General features: G+C 35.8%; 3 protein-coding genes across 5 annotated transcripts in view; 2 read left to right on the top strand and 1 right to left on the bottom strand.

Annotated features, from left to right (window-relative positions):
• The window catches only part of Nckx30C (solute carrier family 24 member Nckx30C), a 54,368-nt gene extending 46,924 nt beyond the window's left edge, over positions 1-7,444 (top strand). Inside the window, exon 7 of the mRNA XM_018032733.2 lies at positions 413-7,444. Coding sequence (XP_017888222.1) covers positions 413-653 — 241 coding nt within the window. The 3' untranslated portion in view covers positions 654-7,444. The remainder of the gene's footprint in view (positions 1-412) is intronic.
• Positions 7,445-13,848: 6,404 nt separating this feature from the next.
• Positions 13,849-15,977, bottom strand: DMAP1 (DNA methyltransferase 1 associated protein 1). Its single transcript, XM_018032728.2, has 6 exons — positions 15,633-15,977; positions 14,890-15,477; positions 14,502-14,832; positions 14,286-14,427; positions 14,059-14,213; positions 13,849-13,988 (listed from the first exon to the last, which is right to left on the bottom strand). Coding segments are annotated over exons 1-6 (1,323 nt in total). The 5' UTR covers positions 15,635-15,977; the 3' UTR covers positions 13,849-13,883.
• An 859-nt stretch (positions 15,978-16,836) lies between these two features.
• cdc14 (cell division cycle protein 14) lies at positions 16,837-21,198 on the top strand. 3 transcript variants are annotated; one of them, XM_018032726.2, is made up of 9 exons: positions 16,837-16,942; positions 17,043-17,170; positions 17,239-17,504; positions 17,573-17,873; positions 17,944-18,313; positions 18,394-18,738; positions 18,813-18,950; positions 19,106-19,333; positions 19,947-21,198. In XM_018032726.2, the coding sequence occupies exons 2-9, from the start codon at positions 17,122-17,124 to the stop codon at positions 19,987-19,989; spliced, it is 1,740 nt and encodes a 579-aa protein (XP_017888215.1). In that variant the 5' UTR covers positions 16,837-16,942; positions 17,043-17,121; the 3' UTR covers positions 19,990-21,198. The 3 variants fall into 3 exon arrangements, with proteins under 3 accessions (XP_017888215.1, XP_017888214.1, XP_017888216.1); XM_018032725.2 differs by having other exon boundaries at positions 19,106-19,372; XM_018032727.2 differs by lacking the exon at positions 19,106-19,333.
• Positions 21,199-21,204: the final 6 nt, after the last annotated feature.

The following is a 21,204-nucleotide window of genomic DNA, read 5'->3' as shown; positions in this document are numbered from 1 at the left end:
TCGTTCTCAAATATTTTTCAGTGGCCTGGATATCAAAACCGCGCGGAACAGAAAACGCGTTGTGTATTTGAATCGATAATTTTCCAATATACTATAGATACACATGTTAACTTGAAACGTGTATAAAAATTCAGATTCTATCTTTTACCATCGGAAAGAGCATTCTTGATTTTAAGCATATTAAATTATATCGTAAATACGAGAAGTATATCCCTTTCGTCATAGATAAAGATCTACGATATAATTACAAATAAAAGTATCTCTGTTCACTGTAGATCTTTCACACCGAGTTCCAAGTCGTACACGCTCCTAAAGTTTTGAAATTCTGTGCTTTCACATTTTCAACTGTTATATGTATGTTTTAAACGGTATTAATATTCAACCGGATTTTCCGTTTGAAATATGTCCGCAGGCTTCCGCTACCGTGGCTGCTCTTCGGTTTGATCTATGGAAAACCCGTGGAGGTGAATTCGGTGGGCATGGTGTGCAGCATAGCGATCCTGTTCTGCATGCTTCTGTTTGTGATACTGAGTATCGCCAGCTTTAAGTGGCGTATGAACAAGGGCCTCGGGTTCACGATGTTCATCCTATATTTCGTCTTCGTCGCCGTATCGCTGATGTTCGAGTACGGGGTACTCGTATGTCCGGTTTAGGGACGAGGAACCGAAGGAAAAAAGGACAATAGGACGCACATTTACGGGTCTCGTCATCGTGTCATTATCATCGTCGTCGGCGAGTCGCGAACACGGCCGAGATGAGAGATAGACAAGAAGAATCTTCCCTCGGAGCGCCGCGCGTCAATCGGAAGTGGAACGACGGACAACAGCCTTCCCGAGAAAAAAAAAAAAAAGAAACAGCTATCGAAAACTTTTGAAATTGCACCAACAACCCCTTCCCTCGTTACCCCATCCTCGAAAGGTAAAAAACAGAACCTCGTTACCATCCTCCGGTTATTACGAACATAATGGTTGATCAGCTTGGTTACGAAGCATTTTTTGATTATAGTCCAGATATATTACATATTGTATATATTGTATAAACCTTGAAATACCTGAAACAGAATACTCGTCTCGTTAAGGATTCCATGCCGACGTTACGTTCAACGAACGGAACGTCTTTCGTCGCTTTATCTAGGCAGCGAGCGAGTCGGCCGAATGTGCCAACGATCAAGCGAAATTTTATCTAATATAACGTTGTATAATCTTAGGAGAAACAGATCCACCGTCAACAAAAACAGCCCCCCTTTATCCTACCTTTGGGACTTCTAAATATTTCTTGCGCTTCTCGTTATAACTATTCTCTCCTAAACGGTCTAGTTTACATTGGTCGAGTTGGCATGAATAAGCGAATGACTAAAACATAATCCATTTACTCGGCTAATATATGCTAGGCTTTTACCCTTTCCTCTTTCTCTTTACTGTTCCTCCTTTTCTCTACCTTTACTGTTCCTCCTTCTACGATAAATCGCATTCTAAAATATATCGTCTTTTCGCGAAACGTGATCGTCGACGCCACTCGTTAGATTTTCGCACGCCTCGACGTTGTTTAAAACTGAAATACGCTCTCATCGTTTCCACCGAATCATCATCGAGGACCGCACGACTGACAAAACGACGCGACGACATGCGAGATCACGGTTAAACAAACGCATTCAGAGCCACTGATCTACGAATTTGTCTCCGTTTCGAGCCGCGACTTTTTCAAGTGATATTTATTGGAACTGCCAAATCGTCCCGGGATTAAAAAACAATGAATTCGCTACCGGTTGTCAAGTGATAATTTATTATTACCGCGCGAATCGGATCCACGGCTCCCTATCGTTTGTTTAATGATCGTTCGGCACAATTCCGGGCGCGATGATCGGCCCGACCGCTCGCTGATTTCTCTCTTTAAAAACTAAAGAAAATTCATCCTCTTTTCGCCTATAACCCATAGATTCTAGCAACTTTACTCTGACGTGAACGCGGAATCTGGAGCGGAACGCGGTTCCTGGCGTAACAGTTAGAATCAAACTTGTTTCAAATTCGATATGTACTATGTTTTTTACATTCTCCGAAAAAAATTGTCTTTTTAAAAGAATAAGTTGAAAATCGGATATTACAATCAATGCGATTGATTCAGAGCCGCGATCCGAAGTCACACGCCGGAAACGGAAGCACGGTTTCGCATTTGCGAGACGACGGCGATGAAATTATTACCTACAAGAATTTGTTAAAACTTTGTTATATTCGTTGTTAAACATTGTTCTTAAAAGAGAGCTTCCCAAGCGGGCTGTGTAATGTTGAAAGGTCGTCCTCATTCATGCGGAAACGACTGTCCAAATGGGACGACCGCTTCCGGTTCCGTACGTGCTCGGTTTTCAATTTGGATTACTATTAACTATTGAGCAATTAAATCTATGTAAGTGGCATCGGACCTTCCTAAACACTTAGAGAAACTTTATCGAGAGCGCATACTCTTTAGAGTAAACATCGTCCTGGAAGCTGGATCATTCCTTCCGGTTCATTTTTGTTGGACAGTGTCGTCGGAGCCCAAGCGAGAGTGAACGGCATTAATTAACTCTGATTCGAAGGAAATGATTTATACTGTTCACTTTCAATTTTACCTCATTGTTCAAATAACTTGAACCGTTTAAATTTGCCCTCGGTCTTCATCTCTATTGAATGGTAAACAACATTGTTCATTTTGCTCCGAATTTTGTTGAATCAACCAATACCGTTAGAGCAAATTGAATCGCGTTGATTCGCATTCGATGTCGAACACACACAATACTTGGCTACGCATGGCTTGGAGCTTGTCGTACCGATGGCATTCACTCTACGAATGAGCTGCCACACGCCGCTATTCTTTATCTACTGTAGAGGAGTAATGCTAGCTACGTTCGAACACGCGAGATCACGGAACAAGGGGAAAAATCGAATAGCTAACACGATTCAATTCATACTACTTGTGTATTGGGGATAATTATATGCATTTCTTTAGTTTGAAAATTGTCCATTACCTTAGATTCACTGAACGCACTTTGATTCGTGCTTCTGTTAGATTGGTGCTTATGAAATGCTATTTGTTTCTAAGATTTGTATTTTCCATTTACCCTGTTTTGCCTCATCATCTATTATTAGAAGTCATATTGAAAGAAGAAATAAGTATATCAATAAGATGTATACCTGAATTGCGAATTTTTATGTAAAGTAGAATATTTATGGTATCAATTTAAAAAATGTGATTCAGGCAAACGTTTCTTTCATCATTTAAACACTGAAATGCATTCAGTTCTTGATATTCTAAACAGTTTTATACAATTTCAGCTAGCATTTATAATTCTATACATTGAGTTTTATTATACGTGCATTAAAACCGCAGTCTGTTTATAGTGAATGCATTGCGATTCTGGTAGAAGATATTGCATTTTCATTAGCCGGTGCCCTGGTTGAAACACATTCTAAATAATTTGGTAAACGCAGTTTATGTTTGAAATATAATTATCACAAAAATTAATTACAATAAATTGGAGAGCCTGGAACAAATTGTTAGAACCTTGTTAATCTCAAAAAACAAAGTCGAACATTGCAGTTTGTTTAATCTTTATTAAATAGATTTCAACTTTTTTAAACAAAACATTCATCGCATTGCACAATTCTGAAATATCACTTTTAATTATATTACTGATGGACTATATCCAAATGAAATCATCAAATTATGAGCTATGCTCTTTCTGACAATAAATCTCTAATTATATGTGTAATGCAATATTTATATCAATAATAATAAAATTATTCATTTGTTTGTGGAATGTCTAAAGGCAATTGATAAATTATTAAACGCATACTTCGTAGAAACATCTATTATGTTTGAGAAGACCGATATTTCATATGCACCGACCTAATATATTATTTTTTCATCTTGATTACTATCTTTGGCGCGTATTTGGCATTAATCGATTTCTATTTATTCTACTTTGTAGAAATATAAACACGTATAGATAAATCCGTAGCCCAAAACTCCGTGGTCCCGGGTCGAAAGCGATTCACTTAAGCCATTTTTTCGCTGAGCATTCTTTCGAGTTTTTGATGTTACGCAATGATATGCGCTGTGGTGATACCGATTAGACGATGTTGAATAAACTTTAAACTATATCGTTGTTACATGTACACACGAAGAGAAACAGAGGAGTACGAGGGAACGAGCGAGAGAGCGGGAGAGAAAGAGAGACGTGTACAAAGAAAACGAAATTCGTGCGTGAATGGATAGCGAGAATATTAAATATATAGTGAGAGAGGGGGAAAGAGAAATGGAGAAATTTTTAATTGAACTGAACAGGTACTGTATTATATTCATATCCATATATATATATATACATATATATATATACATAAATTGTTTCAAGACGTATGTTCTAAGCGCGTAGATTCTAATAAAAAAATAGCCATAAAGTGATATTGACTAAATTAAGCATACGAAAATCCAAGATTAGTGTAAGCAAGAAAAAAAGCTCGAATAAATTAGGGGACAGCATGCATTTGGAATCGCCTGAACGCCTAACAGCGGCCTAGCTTTTTACTAAAAAAGCACAGGAAAACACACAAAAAAAAATAAATACTGGCACGAAGCTGACGCAGAGAATCAAATCGTAACGAGGAGAGACCAGAATTCACAATAAGGAACGATACGAAAGATGAAAATAAGAAAAAAGAAAAGAATACTCGATTTGGATTCAGATAACAAAAAATTGAAAAACTCGCTTCACGCATACCTAAAAGGTAAACGTTGTCATACTTTTGTATAACACTCTCGATTAAAAAATGAACTTCAACAAGGGGTAATCATCGCGTTCACGGTTCAAGCGGCTTTAACGCTCTTAAGAAAATCACCGTTGTTCAACCCTTTCTTGTCGATGCTATATGTGTCGATCTCACTGTTTCCTGTTGGACTTGAACGGAACTGCGTGTTTCGTTAATCTTCGGATCTCTGGCGTCGAACAAATCATAAACTTCTACCGACTCATGAACAATCGTTGATCCGTGGCGATCAGCTGTGGTCAAATTTTAAAATGATCTTGCACCAACGTTTGGTTGAACAGTGTGATTCATTCAACAAAGTACAGAGCGAAGTATTCAAGAGTGCTTTGTTTAGTATCAATATTCTTGAATAAACTATATTGTTTTAACCAAATGAAATTATGGGCGTCTTTCATTTGAATCGGAAAACAAGAAGCTGATCGTTGCGCCGCGTCTGATTGTCAACCTTATCATCTGCCTATACTACTTGAACGAGGAACCTTCGCGGTCTGTTGGAAAATGTCACACAATCCATGAAAAGTAATGAATCGTTTTCACGGATCGCTTTCTATAAGAGGGACCTTCGATTGGCTGTTTCCTTTGAGACCATTATCTACGATGCACGTGGCACATATGCATCGTACACATAAGACGAGAAAGTAAGTAACATGGAAGAAGAGCGAAAGAAGAGTGAACGCAGCGGATTCTCACGAGACGATTTGACACGATGAGCGAGCAACAAAGTGAGCAACACTTGATTAGAAATAAATTATTGGAGTGAAGGTACCTTTAGTGTGAATTAGTCGATAGGACATAGGGTTTCTTAATAGTTCCGTAATCGATTAACGAGATGCAAGTAGCGAAAGATGCACAATACGATCTTCCCGATGTACCAATCACTGTCCAACAAAACGTTAAAAAGGAGTAACACAAGAAAACACACACACACACACACACACGCCTACACATGCATAAAAACAGATATACAGACACGGAAAACCAGGAAAAAAAAGATGAAACTGAGAAAACGACGGTTTATGCAATTTAGCGTTGTTAGCACTACGCCAAGGAGATTAAAAGATAAAGAATGTATGTATGCGTGTATAAACGAGAGATTATTCTGCGTAGCTTCGATTATTATAAACCCTCACAATAAAACATTTGTTATCATAGCACGTACATACATAAATAGCAGCGTACAGTCCCTTAATCCGAATCGACTCCGGCGAACGAAACACGGGGAATACGAATATTATCATTCGTATAAAACTCGAAACATAGTGAATACGCGCGCAACCAAACGGATTCCACGGTTGATCGAAAAGAAGCGATACGAACTTATGCCAGGCACAGATTAGGCTGAGTAAACGAAACGAAGAAATACAATCCATTGAGCTTCGGACATTTGTTTCTTACGAATTCATCTTGATCATTCATAAGAAAAATAAGGTAACCATTGGGATGCAGAAAAAACGTTCTTGCATTCTCTCTGTGAGTTAAGCCTCTGCCTGCGATCTTATTTTTTATTAACGTCATCTGCATACTGGATCGTTCAAAGTCTAAAAGTAAACGACAGTGAGTGTTCGTGTTTTAAGTTGTACACTGTAATACTATGATACGAATTTTATGATGTCTAGAACGTAAAACAGAAAGATTCATATTTCTTTATGGCGAATATATAATTATGAATTTGCATAATCATTCGCGGTTCAAAAATGCAACAGTGAGTGTTCGTATCCTCAGGGGAAGCGAGAAAACAGATGAATGGGGATTCGCATGATAAGGTGAAGGTCAGTCGAGAGAAATGCTCGAAGCTCGATGGTACTATCGCTCTCGTAATTTGTACTTTATAATACAATCTAGGATAAACATCATCGTTGAGAGTTGAAAGGGGACATCGAGTTACGAATACGATCGTCGGAAGCTCGATGCGACGAAATGCTCGTTATTAAAATTTAGGAATTCAAAAAAGAGAGTATCATTTTTATATATATATTCAAACAAAAAAATAAGAAAATACGAAAAAAACACGTGTGTGGTAGAACGATTATTCGAGTCGGTATATGTATGATATTTTGACGGAAATACTATTGTGAATTGTGTTCAGTCATTGGTTTACTCCACTTTTGTTTTTTCTTTTCGTTGTCTCGTTTTACTAAAGACGCGGTACCAAGACAATAGAGAGAAAAAAAGAGAAGTTCAACAACTAAATATCGTTAGCGTTAAGATGGACACAGAGTAGAGTACTAAAGCATGCGATTGTAATAAAACAGCAAGCATGCTCCAATATGTACAGATTTCGCGAACCGAGCACTCTTCACATTACAAGTAGCATTTGTTCATAATGTAACATTTACCTGAATGCTCATCATAAGCAAATGCTCTAGTCTGTATCCATCTTTAGTTTTCTTTATTACGTAACAACCGCGTGTCTCGTAATTCTGTGTAAATTTTAATTGCATACAATTTTTATCTATTTTTCGTTCTTTCACAATTAAAAAGATACGGAAGGTTTCATTTCGCTAAATGTCAAGCGCGGATCGAATAACGCATAATAAGTCAAGCGACATTTGAAGTAAAAACACGAACGGATGTAAAAATTGTTGAGTCATTTGTTATGCTAATAAAACTAATGTTTGTTCTCCCTATTGGCCGATTGCTCACAATGCGAATATTTATTTCTTATCCGGCCGTTCTGATAATTATTATATTGTTTACACTTTATTAGAAAGAATTGTGTGCCTGAGAACTTAAATGTACATAATAGTATGACTGAGTATCGAGGAAGATTGGGAAAGGAGGAAGGATTGGGAAAGACGTGAATGGAATTTCCGTTGAAATGAAAAAAACAAATACACGTATTCTCTTGGCAATGACAAGGCGCGAACGCACATATCAAAGAGAAAGACGGTAAAACGATTTAATAAAGTAATTGATTACTTAGCGGTATTACTAGATATTTAAAAACGTAAGATACTTAGGAGAAATTAAAGAATATGAAATAAAAAAATATTATGAACACAAGTTGATAAAACGTTACAAAGTTTCTATATGATTAAAGATTTTATTATTATTAAAAATACGTATTATACATAGATATACATATATTATATACATATATATATATATGTATATATATAGGGTGTTCCGTAAAAAGTGTTAGAGCCGAAAATGGCAGAATAGGTCATTCTGAACAACAATTTCCTTTGGCAAAATGTAAAATGGGTCTTGGTTTTTGTTAACAGCGAAAAACACTGACCAATGTGAGCGCACGATCCGCTCGTGCTCACTGATGGACGTCTTGACTCGAGTCATGACGCCCGGCTGTAGCCAGTGAAACAAGTGCTCCGCTTAATACGAAACATTTTAAGAAAATAAAAGATAATAAACTACATAAATATACAATGCAAGGAAATTGTTCGTCCTTTATTGTAGATAAAACTTAATACACTTAATCGTTATTCAAGAGGAGAAAAGAGGAATTTGATAATAACAATCATCCGCATGTGCACTTGTTTCGAAGAAGATGGGTCACGTTCAATGGGTCATCCTGCCGATCCTTGCCGCTCACAGGTAAAATACATGGTCGGCCACAACTGATGACCCATCTTCCTCAGACCAGGCGCACTTGCAGATGAATGGGTAAGTCCAATCTGTACTGTTTTTGCAATTCCTTTAAATTCACTGTTCGCTGCGACTTTTTAATTTCTCATTTATCTTATTAATTTATTTATGTCATTAATTCCTCTTTTCCCCATTCATTCCACTTGAGTAACGATTAAGTGTATTAATTTTTATTCATAATAAAGAACGAACAATTTCCTTGCATTGTTATTCGTCATTTTCTTAAAGCGCTTCGTACTAAGCGGAGCACTTTTTATCTTGGCTATGGCAGGGCGTCACGACTCGAGTCAAGACGTCCGCCAGTGAGCGCGGATGGATAGCGCGCTCTCATTGGTTAGTGTTTTTCGCTAAAAATTCAAAAACCAAGCCTCATTTTACATTTTGCCAAAAGAAATTGTTGTTCAGAATGACCATCTCACTCTGCCATTTCCGGCTCTAATACTTTTTACGCAACACCCTGTATATTGTTTTCGGATCGTAATCGTTGGAGTAATAAGGAGCGCGCGCGCGCTCGCGCGCACACATCTACTCACGCACACCGCACTAAATAATAAATAATGTATTTAATTTATAAGATATGTGTGTGCGCGCGCGTGCAATTGATCTGCACGCGTGCATCGTGTAAAAGCGATGCCACGAGAATTATTAAATATCGATCCGCGGCCTTATCAAATTATCGTTTCTTATGATTAGTTGCGACAACACGACACAAAATCAACAATTACTACGACAACCAAAACGGAACAAACAGCGAGATGTTACTCGCTGATTCGAATAAGGCAAAGACGTACGCGCGCACGCGCGTGCGCTCGCGATTTCACATAATAGAATATATACATACATATAAATATATATATTATAAATAATTCGGTCTCGTTTGTTCCGGTTATTTTTTTTCACGTATATATATACTACATATATATAAATATATATACAATATATATATACACATATATTATATATTTTATGATTGTCGTTGTTGAATTCGTCGCATTACATAGGGTTTTACCCCCGTCCATCGCCGCAAAAGTAGAACACGCAATAGGTACGATACGTTACTAAATTATAAGAAAAATTTGGATTTTGTGAAATGCCAGGCGAGAGAATGAACAAAGAATAATGGAAATCCTGGGTTTGTTGAAGAGACTTAGATGAAAAATGGATATAGGAATATTATAAATAATTAAACTGCTATACATAAATATATACATAACATATTATCTACATGATTATATACATACAAGTTCATATAAATACGTAAAGGTTCTAACGTTGTATACGTCGGGAATGAGAGTCCGAAGATAGGACGATTTTATTACGGTAACGCCTTCTTTCGCTCGTGCGTACGAATATGTGTCATTGTCGTTCCTCTTTTAACTCTTTAGCCACCCTCGAGCGTCCGCGTTTCAAACTATGCACGTTCCTCTGTATGATTCTCATCATTTTTATCGTCATACGATTTTTCATCTCCCCCTGATCTCATAGATCATGGATTAACGATTCGCTTCTGTTTTTATGTTAACGTGCGGTAGACGAACTATTTTGTACGAAATTATCGAATCTTTGACAGTTCGAGATGCGCGGCAAGAAGAAAATTTCTGTTAACGCAGCATTAGTCTTAATTCCAATGTCGATAAAGTATGTCAGAAATTCATGAAGTCGAGGATGGATGGGTGGTGGCAGATTTAAAATTGGAATGCGCAAGGGTCGATTCTGTTTCTCGCGGATATTTAGGGTACATGCGATTAGATGAAACCAGCCTAGTTCGTGTATATATACATAAGACGTATAAAATATAAATATTATAAATTTTACTACGGATTGCAGCGTGCACGTGCAATTTGATCGAGAAACAACGAGGTCTCGATAAGCGTTCGATTTGACGATTTTTGTGATACCCTCGTCGAAATATTATATAAACGGCAAATCGATGCTCTCGATAGATGACCATGCTTTCTGTTTGTCTCATTGTTACGGTGGTAATTTCGTACTTGACGCGCTCCTCGGTTTCGAACGATTGAATGGGGACGCGTCAACTCTCAACAGGGACAAAGACAAATGTTGCACCAACGACCACGTTATTTACACATCACGCAGGATGTTAAACTTAGAGAAGTTTCGGCTTATATAAACTAGAGAAAAATCATACGAGTTTAAACGTTTAACAAGAATTACAAGCAAGAGTTAAGAGAAGAAGAAAAAAATGAAGAAACGAGCACAGTGAAAAAGCTCCGTGAAAAAGAAAAAAAGAATAAAACATAAATGAACATACAACAGCAAGATGTTAAAAAGAAAACGTTATCGCGTTGGAACCGATATCGAACGAGCGTCTAGCATCGATTAAATTACGGTGTCCTCTTTCGCTTTGTCTCGTTGATCCTATAAAATAGAGCTTTCAAATTAAATTTGTAACGGCGCGAATTGTTCTTGTATCGGGTAAGGTATTTCTTCGACGAGAAAAGGGAACAGAGAGGAGACATAATCTCAACCATCGATAAACGATCGATCGCGTAACGGCGCCAATGCGATCGATACTGCGCGCAATAAAATCTGAGTATGTAAACAATATATTAATATCATTATATACAACATTTTTACGGCATATACGAATACGATGTAGAGAAAGCAGATGAAACAAAAGTTTAGGATAATATTACTTGTTGTTGTCTACCATAGCATTGTAGTTATATACAATATAGGTAGAAACATTAATAGGCATGCAAAAGCGAATGAAAGAGAGAACGAATGTATGTATTAAGGAGAACAAGATGAAAATGGAATTAGTAGCGGGAGAAAATAAAGCGTGTGGATGAAACTGAGAGAAAAAGAGAGCGAGGGAAAGAGAGAGAGAGAGAGAGAGAGAGAGAGAGAAGGAAAAAATTGGGTGCACTTGACGAACGTACATGTTGTTATTACATAATAGCAACTATATATATCCACATATATATGTACTGTACATATACTTATGTGTATATATATATATATATACATATACATAATCGAGAAAGCTAGTTAACTTCAAATGCAACAACAAGCAACAGAAGAACAAGAACATCAATGATAGATATTATAATACTGGAATCTATACGTATAAACATTAAAGAGAAAAAACGATTATAAAAAAACGTGTGCCTATGTGCGCACGTGCGTACGCGCGCGTACGTGCGGACACTCGAATTCAGCCTCGAATCCACCCCCCGAATTCAACCAAAGAAGTAACCAGCCTCTTCTTTGCAACCTCTCTCCCTCAGGTCTGACTTCTCAGTCTCATAACTCATAAGTCAGATCCTACTTCTAGCCTTCTTCAACCCCTCTTCAGTTCCTTCGTACATCCCCCAACCGTCTCTGTCTCTCTCTCTCTCTCTCTCTCTCTCTTTCTCTCTGTTTCAATCTGTCTCTTTCTGTCTCTCCCTCTCTATTCTTCTTCACACGCACTTGCGCACATATCCATGACGCATTACCGTAGCCGTGTTGTGTAGGGAATGTCTTTAACGAATAAGATTTCTCATGTTACATGTTATAAGAAACAACCAAAAAAATAACGAAACAACAAAAGTAACTTAAATTATTAAAATAACTTAAAAAAAATATATAAAATAAACGAAACAAATTTCTTCTCTGGTCAGTTGCAGGATCGCTCGAACATTATCGAATCAATAACCCTCTGTGGACGGTTTCGCGTTATGTAAAAAATAAGAGAAAGAAAGAATGAAAGAAAGCGGAGGAGTAAGAAAAGAATGGAAGGCGTGAATACGGCTAACAAGCGAGAATACTATATGCATTGTACACTCTGTAAATTACAGGTTGTCCGTACTAATTAGTACTGTTATCATTATTATTATTATCGCTACAATTATTATGATTATTAAATATTTATTGCTACAGTTACATATGTGTATATATGTATAGCATGTATGTATAGCAGTATGTATTATGTATATACATATAGACACGTATTTTACGCGTGTACGAAGCCGCATTGTTCCTTTAATTCGTGGCTCGACTACTTTTTCTCTCTTTCCACCCAACCCGTTATTCCTACGTCGAAGAAACGAACGGTCGTGCTTTTCTCGTTGCGGGAATGTCCGTAAAGATCGATCACGTTGCTTGAATGAAATAAAAATGCGATCGAAGATATCGGTGGAACGAGCTGACGTGTTCGATCGTTCCTTATTCCTGTAGTATAAAACAATTCTTACGATAAGATGGAACGGTCGCTTGTTTGTTTTCATCATTGTTTGTTTTCACTTTTAAACATGGAGCAATTTTCGATATCCTTTGCGTTTCGTTGTGTTTATCAGGCGACTACAGAAAAATTGCGCCTCTCCATACTTAAAAGGCTTTGAAACCACCCTTCTTCGTCATTTCATCAATACTGAATGATTAAAAAAAGTAAAATTGTAGATTTGTTGTAAGTTCGATTATATGATATCCTGGTCCCAAACTCAATTATAAATTTTCTAGTAATAAAATTTACAGCATCTGTGTTGAACAGGACAAATAAATTTTCAGGCGCGGTCTAATAAATCATCTCGCTACAATACTTATATCTGTAAATTAAATATTGGTAAAAAGATTGGTAACATATGATATATCGGTCGAAAAACAAAAACGTTTGTGCTAAGTATCAGGACAACAGCGATCGAATCGTCAGCACGTAAAAGAGAGAGAGAGAGAGAGAGAGAGAGAGAGAAAGCAAGAGTGTGTGAGAGAAAAAGAAATTGACGAAGGGATGCACGATTCGCGAACAATGGATCGGATATGCGGGTCAACGATGCCAGCCATCGCAACGTTGCGCCCAGTTTTTCCTTACACTTAAGTTCGACCGAGAGTCCTCACGGCACGGCGCACATAGAAAGTCGGGCGGTGGATTATCGATCATTAAACAGAAGCAGGATACATATATGCATTATACCGTACCAAGTACGGTTAGAGCTACTAAATAAATTTAATATATAGAATAAAGAAGGAATGAAAAATAAAAATAAAACCAGTCAGCTGTATTGCGATTAACGGAGCACGAACGAAGAAAGGCCTGCATCGACCATCTTTCCACCACACTTTTAACCCGATTTCCCTCTTCCTTACGAAATAAAAAAAAAGAAGTATAAACAGTTCCCGTTATTCTAATATTCCTGCCTCTCCCTAACCCTCAACCAAAAACAAGACATTAAAACAACATATTGTAATCTACTGTAGATTGTTGTAGATAAATTGTACGGTTTGACCGTACATTGTTACTTTTTGTCGACAATATAAAATACACAGGTATGTAAGTAATTCGCACGTGTTCGAGTTATTTCGTATTCCTATGTGTTGAAGTTCTATGGCAAATGGAAAGTAATATAATAGACCAATTTAACGTTCTTTAAATGATTTTTAATCTTTATCTGTACTATAAAGTAGAAAATTATAGAGGGAAAGGAACATTAAATACAGAAAAGTATTTACAAGTTTTGTTAGCCTAATTTATTCCAAACATCAGTGAGTAATAGATGGCATGCTGGGTGATCCCACTACATCTATTATGTCTGCTTTAACTTCTGGCTCTGTTTTCGGTAACAAGGCGGAAGGTATAGTTAACGTCTGAAAATGTAATGTTAATTAACATTATTTACCAAGAAAATTGGAAATTTTATCTATTTAGAATACATACCTTTCCGGGAGCTAAAGCTTCGTATTGATGCCTCAACGATTGCAATTCGTAATCGCATGTCGATAACGCGCTTCGAAGTTCGTAATGTAAAACGATATCGCTTCTCAATTCGTTAAATTGTTGGCATATTTGTTCGGTAGGTGGTGGATTCAACTCTGTAACGAGATCGCATTGGTATCACATCCTAATAGAAATTAAATAAAATATAAAGCAGATTTGAAAAATACCTATTCGAAGTTCGTTAAGCATTTGTTCGATACCCTTCATTTTCTTTTGTCCTAAGCTGCTTGGTAACTTTATTCGCTGAGACCGAAGTGAAACTCCACTATTTTTGAAATCTGGGAACTTGATCCCAGCAGATTCTACGGTCTGGAAGTTGTCTATTTTAGTACATTGTAATAACTTAACTGTAAAATGATAAAGATGCTACTACGATTATTTACATGCGATGTATCAGTTTTATTTGGTCTATTTCTAGCAGCAGCGCCACTTTTTTTAGCAGGTTTTCGTTCATTTTTCCTTGGATCAGCTTGATGATCAGCGGCAGTTATTAATTTTTGCAAATCTTGTGTCTTCCTATCTCGTTCCTTCTTCCTCTGCTCAATTTTCCTTAATTCAGCTAATAACATTTGCTCCTCTTCCACCTGCTCTGGTGTTCTCTCAAATAATTTTTTAAGCTGTTCTTTCCTACGTTTTTCATGTTCACCATCAAATACGTAAACCTTGTCCGTGTGAGATTTTGCTTTTGTCAAGGCTGCACACACTTGATAATACCTAAGCATTACATATAATTTACAAATAGAAATAAGGCATTATACAGTATATACTTGCCTTTCCTTCAATTCCTCCACAGATCTTGCTGGAAACTTTGTACAATCCCATCTGTCTTTGATTATGATGAACCTTAGATCAAACCTTCTACATAAATCAAATAAATGATCAGTTTCTGCCATTGTCCAACCATTTGTAACCAAATGCTGAACATATTCTGCATTGGTATATGATGGAATAGGAACCTTTTTGTTAAATTTAGCAAAAGGATATTCCTTTCCAGCGTCTGCGACTCGCCGCCAATGATGAAAAACTGCTCCGTCTGTTCTCGCAGGATTAGTGAATGGTGTCCATTTCCATGGTCTAACTTTTTTCATACCAAGCTTAGCTCTAACTTGTTTGTATCCTTTTGCAGTATCAGTTGGAAACAGTGGTGGCACATCAGTGTTATCTTTACACAACAATGCGAATACTTCACGATGCATTCCTTCTGGCCTTTTTGGTACTTTGTATTCATACTTCTTCTGTTTCTTCTTGTCAGTACCCATAATTGACTCTTTGGTAAGTTCACTAGTAGTTGGCACCTCAATATCTAATATATCCCGTACATCTGCCATACTGTCCAACTTTGACAGACTTTTATCTTTCCTGTATTTAGACATTTTAATTTGAGGTTATGGTTATTCAAAATGTTTACTGACCAGATAATGTAGATACGAAATGATCAAATGAAATAAAATTATGAGAGATACAAGAAAAAAATATTCTTGTTTATGTAAATCATATTTTTATTCTGTACGTACATCGTCGATTGCTGTCTTCTTGTTTACAAATCACGAATTAGACAAAACTACTAGAAACTGTGTACTTTCTCAAACACAAAACCAGAGATGATCTCTGGTGAAACTGTCGAAGTCGAAGAGTCGAATTGAGTCGAATGTGGTCGAATGAAATCGAAGTTGAAGTTGAAAGTGCGCCGTGCGGTGATTTAATTATCTGTCAATAGATGGCTCATGAGTTAATTCATCATCGTGTAGTTCTCGTTGGTACTTACTTCCACCAACCGTTCGTATATAAGCAATAAATAAAAGTATGATAAACAGTTGAACAGTGGATTATGAGGGGATAGATTATCGTAGGTCCTATCTTAGGTATCCTTACGGCTGAATTAACCTAATTGTGTAAGTATTATTTCTCCCTAAAAGGTGGTTTTGATCGTGCTCTTGTCCTACATGAAATAAATGTTGGAAGTATTCTCTTAGCTCTACAATGTGTTATAATTTTTGAAGCTGTAAGACATGAAAATTTTAATTTATGTACTGGTTGTGTTACGTACTATTTTACTCGAAAATTACATTACAATTTTTAAGCCAGATAGGCGAAGATGAGGGCGAGAATAGAGTACTCTTAGAGTTTACAAGTTCACAAGTTAATAATATTGATATTTTAGTAAATCAGCTTAGGAAATGGCATTATTTGCATTTTAAAAACTTTGGTATAGGATATGTATATACTTTATGTATAGCAATGTCAATCCAAATAAAAATAATGTAATTCGTTGAAACGTAATTGTGTTATAATTATATTATAGTTAATTATATTAAGTTCAAGGATTTATCTGTAATATTACTAAGTACAGAATCCTTCCCTCACTTTCTGAATTTTCAATTCGCATCTCGTGATCGCACTTTAATGTTACGACCTACGGACAAATACAGACACAATCAACATGGCAGCATATTTAAAAACTCTTTTCCGCTATTGTAATGAATACTGATGTTTCAATATACGTAGCAAAGTAACTGTCGTGTTCACATTTTATAAAATGACATTGCTCGATTAACATACTATCTTTACTAATATTAAGTATGAAGTAATCTATATCTATAAATGCATATAAAATATAACCGGAAGGGCACTATCCACACCGTAACTTATCGGCCATCGCCAACTATTGATTGACCAAGTTTGAATCTTGCAACGGTCGTGTCGGTCGTGTAGGTAAGCCAGTAAGCTCTCGCAATAGCACGTATCGTAGCTGTTGTATATGCAATTGTAATTATGAATTCGTTATTTACTGGATATTCGTTACAAATGTAACTACCGTGTGTAGGTAGATAGATCGAGTTAATCTTTACTACACCCACATCTAACCTTCTGTCTGTTTATATTTATGATCTCCAAGTGTGTTAATTCAATTGTGCTCTTTTTAGTATCGGTTATACACTGATGACAGGATTGCTTAGCTGGTGTTCACAATATCGTATAACAATAAACAACAAACAATAGAAAATGGAGAATGTAAAAGATATATTGGTGTGTGCATCAGAGTTTATAAAAGGTAAAGATAAATTATAGTTTTGCTCGAGTAACTTCAAAATGTAAATAATCTTTCTATCTATATTACAGATCGATTATATTTTGCAACATTAAGGACGACGACAAAGCCAAAGAGCACTTTGAGTACTCATTATTTCAGTATAGACGATGAATTGACCTATCAAAATTTTTATGATGATTTTGGTCCACTAAACCTTGCTATGTTATATCATTATTGTCAAAAAGTTAATAAAAAATTGAAAACGTTAACCTTAAGAAAAAGGAGAATTGTGCATTATACATCTGTGAATCCAGCAAAGAGAGTTAACGCTGCATTTCTTATAGGGAGTTATGCTGTAAGTTTTAATTATGTTAACGAATGCATGATATAATCATAAGAAATTATCCATATTATCTTTTCCAGATATTATACTGTAAATATACGGCAGAAGAAGCCTACAATTGTTTAACCAGTAGTCCCGATAGTCCACCATTTATTATGTTTAGAGATGCTTCTATCTGTTCACCATGGTATGAAATATCTTTAAGTGAATGCCTTAGCGCCATATATAAGTGCCACAGACTTGGATTTTTTAATTTTCAAGACTTTTGCGTTAAAGAATATGAATATTTTGAAAAAGTGGAGAACGGGGATTTGAATTGGATTGTCCCTGGCAAATTCCTAGCATTTTGTGGTCCTTATGCCAAATATAAAGTTGAAAATGGTAAGCCGAACTTGATTATCATTTTCTATTTTTCTTTGTATCACCATACTTATCTTACTTGATTTTACAGGGTATCCATTTCATGCACCAGAATCATATTTTACGTATTTTCGTTACAATAACGTATCTACAATTGTACGCCTGAATAAGAAGATGTATGATGCGTCAACGTTCACAGATGCCGGATTCGATCATAAACACCTGTTTTTTGTCGATGGTTCAACACCTACAGACTCGATCATGCAACAGTTTCTTAAGATAGCAGAAAATGCAAAGGGAGCAATTGCTGTACATTGTAGAGCAGGTCTTGGTAGGACAGGCTCACTAATAGGCTGTTATATCATGAAACATTATCATCTGACAGCTCATGAAACAATCGCGTGGATACGAATATGTAGGCCAGGTTCGGTGATTGGACATCAACAGGAGTGGTTGGAAAAGTGTGCATCACTGCTACAATTCTTATTTTTATATACACATGAAATCTTAATACTCGAACATTGCAAATCTTATGTTTCAGGAAAGAAGCGTATCTTCATTCCTTACTAAAAGAGCCATTGCAATCCAAAGATGGAAATCTTGTACATGAATATGGAATATATTCTATAATTGGTAGATCTAAACCACCTTTCTTGTCCAGTTTGAAAAATTCTCCAACGGAACAAGACAATGTTTTGGGAACAGTGCATCGGGTGGATGGAATTACATTGGATGACCATGCTCCTGCTGCGGGCACTAGTATGACGAAACATACAACTTTATCTCAAGGTGATAGATTGAATCAAATCAAAGCTCAAAGAAAACGTTTACCAACAAATCATGCCTCTTCAAATGCAACTACTGGACCATCAACAACAGTTGTACAGTAAATATCATAGCACAATTTAACTTATTATCAATAATGGACTGGAATAATCAGTGGAAACATTATCCTCCTAGTCGTTACTTAGGACCATTATTAGCAACAAAGGGTCAGAAGAACACAGTCAATACTTTAGCTGCAAACAAAGAAAAAGATCCTACGATGCGGAGGAAAATTCTTCTACCTAGATCTACTACAACAACTATTGCTAAAAGGTTAGTGAACTAACAGCAACTGTCTATTTCTTTCCTTTTCTTCAGAATCATTTTCTCTGCTTCATTAATTGAACTGGCGTTTTAAATGTTGCACGTTGCGAAAATTAAAAAAAAGGAGAAATACGCAAAATCACAATCTATACTAAAACTTGTAGAAACAGCTGGCTGGTCAGCAATGTTAAGTCTACTAAACCAACAGCGCAAATCCATAATATCAACAACAACAATACATCTACTAGTAATCCTGTTACTTCAATGTCTGTATCGAAACCAGTGACAAGGGCGAGTATAAGAACCTCTTGCATCGCGAAAACCCATACCACAAATTCGTCTGCAAATAAATCGGTACCCCAACCACAACGAGGCATGAACATGATTCTCAGGTCTGCAGATCGAGTAAATCGCTATCATACTCTAAGACAGTAAGTCTCCACAACTGTTACACATCAAATTTTATTAAGTAACAGTTGGACAGATTCGATCATGCAGAAAAAAGTTCATTGCTTGCACTTGTTAAATGAGTTTTTGCATTGTGGGAAAGTAAGCTTGTATTCTTTTTGTTGGAACGTCTACGTACAACTCCTTATTATTTTTATTAAAATATATATTATTTTTATTAAAAGTCAATCCATAAATAGAAAACTCATCATCTAAAAAATTCATCACCATTAATTTGCATGCAGCTTAAACATTTTGTCATTGTTAGATGTTGAATGTATATATTAACAAGAGTACATCATTTATGTTTCAAGGAAACAATTTTTAATGAGATAACATTAGATATTTGTCCATAAAAATTATCTATTAAATTGATTCTGAATGTATTTGAAAGCAGTAGATATATCATTATAGAAATATGAATTTCAACTGATATGTTTTGATAAATGCAATTATCGTTCATTATTTGAAGCTAAACAAATTGAAATTAAAGCTTAGATCTCAAGTAGCACTTCAGATTGCTAACAAACCGCTCCTGTTTCTTTCTGTGACTTGCAGTGTCCGTACGACCAAAAGTTATAAACCTGCACTTATCAGATGACTAACCGATATTCTCAATGGCATTGGAGCATCTCGGCGGAAGATAAAAACTTCTTATTGATCTCCAATATCCAACTCGAACAATTATTGCTTTTATTACTATCAACGAAGATCAAGTAGATCTACCAGCTGTTACTGCAGCTTATTCAAGGTAGTTATTTTACGTTTTACCATTTGTAACGTTGGGTTATAAGTTTCTGATAAAACCTATTTGTTCCATAAGTCGATTCTAAACCAGTGCTTCCACATCTTGCGACACGTTTAATGCTCGCAGAAGAAAATAATGTGATTTGTTAGTCCACTACATTATCTTTCTGCTGGCTAGAGGAATAGCATTAAACATGATTAAGAGTCAATCTCCAATCTGAACAAATTTATTATTTCTTGATCTTTTTCATTAAAAAAATGCTTGTGTTGTATTATATTATACTATTTCCACAGTAATAATTGGTTGATGTAAAAATCACTTAGATTTTTTCACTCAATTAAATTGTACTATACTATGAAACACGCAAATTTTGTTACATGAGATCATCAACATTGATTTTTTTTCATTTTTTTCATGTGGAATCATTATTAAATTATTACTTTTATCACGTTAAACAGAGAAAATAATAGAGCAGATAGAAGCTTAAAACCCAATATGCATTCTTACTTACAATTATGTGATTAACAATATTTTTTGTCTTCATATAAGAGGGATAACAGCTATTAACGAACACATAATTCTTGGTCATATATCTGCTATATCAATATAGAACTATAAGAAGAATTATGTACTATATACATTTTTAAATTTTGAAATGGAGTATTAATTCCTAATTATAAACTTTATATAAGCACAATTTTATAGAGACTTGTTCTTGTGCTAATCATATTAAGTATAGATATATTCTTCTTCAATGAGAAATTGCAGTCGCGTTGCAATATTGATTAACTAACAAATAGTACTTGTGTGAGTACTACGTAAGAAAATTATGTAATTGTACAATCCTGCTCTCATTTGTAGTAATTTCAACTGTGTCTTCAGATTATTTTATCTCTCATCACAGAATATCCGAATACTGTTTACTATAATTTTCATCTATTACCTTATAGTATTTTTGCTGAACACATATCAACAAATGTTATTAGACAGAGATGATTTTTTATAAATGTTTGTCACCGCGTTTTATCGCAAAAAGAAGAATTCATTCTTAATAAGTAAAAATAACAA

This window comes from Ceratina calcarata, unplaced genomic scaffold (assembly GCF_001652005.2).
Source record: "Ceratina calcarata isolate Rehan_Ccalc_2016 unplaced genomic scaffold, ASM165200v1 scaffold588.2, whole genome shotgun sequence".
Lineage (NCBI taxonomy): Eukaryota > Metazoa > Arthropoda > Insecta > Hymenoptera > Apidae > Ceratina > Ceratina calcarata.
The sequence above is the reverse complement of the archived record's forward strand: the minus strand, read 5'-3'. Positions and strand labels throughout refer to the sequence as shown.

Coding starts and splice junctions, on each gene's coding strand:
- DMAP1 (XM_018032728.2), bottom strand. Junction 14,428..14,501: donor ATAAAACTGATACATCGCAT/GTAAATAATCGT, acceptor GACAACTTCCAG/ACCGTAGAATCTGCTGGGAT. Junction 14,214..14,285: donor GCTTAACGAACTTCGAATAG/GTATTTTTCAAA, acceptor ATCTCGTTACAG/AGTTGAATCCACCACCTACC.
- cdc14 (XM_018032725.2), top strand. CDS start 17,122: ATGGAGAATGTAAAAGATATATTGGTGTGTGCATCAGAGTTTATAAAA. Junction 17,505..17,572: donor TTCTTATAGGGAGTTATGCT/GTAAGTTTTAAT, acceptor TATCTTTTCCAG/ATATTATACTGTAAATATAC. Junction 18,739..18,812: donor CCATCAACAACAGTTGTACA/GTAAATATCATA, acceptor TTATCCTCCTAG/TCGTTACTTAGGACCATTAT.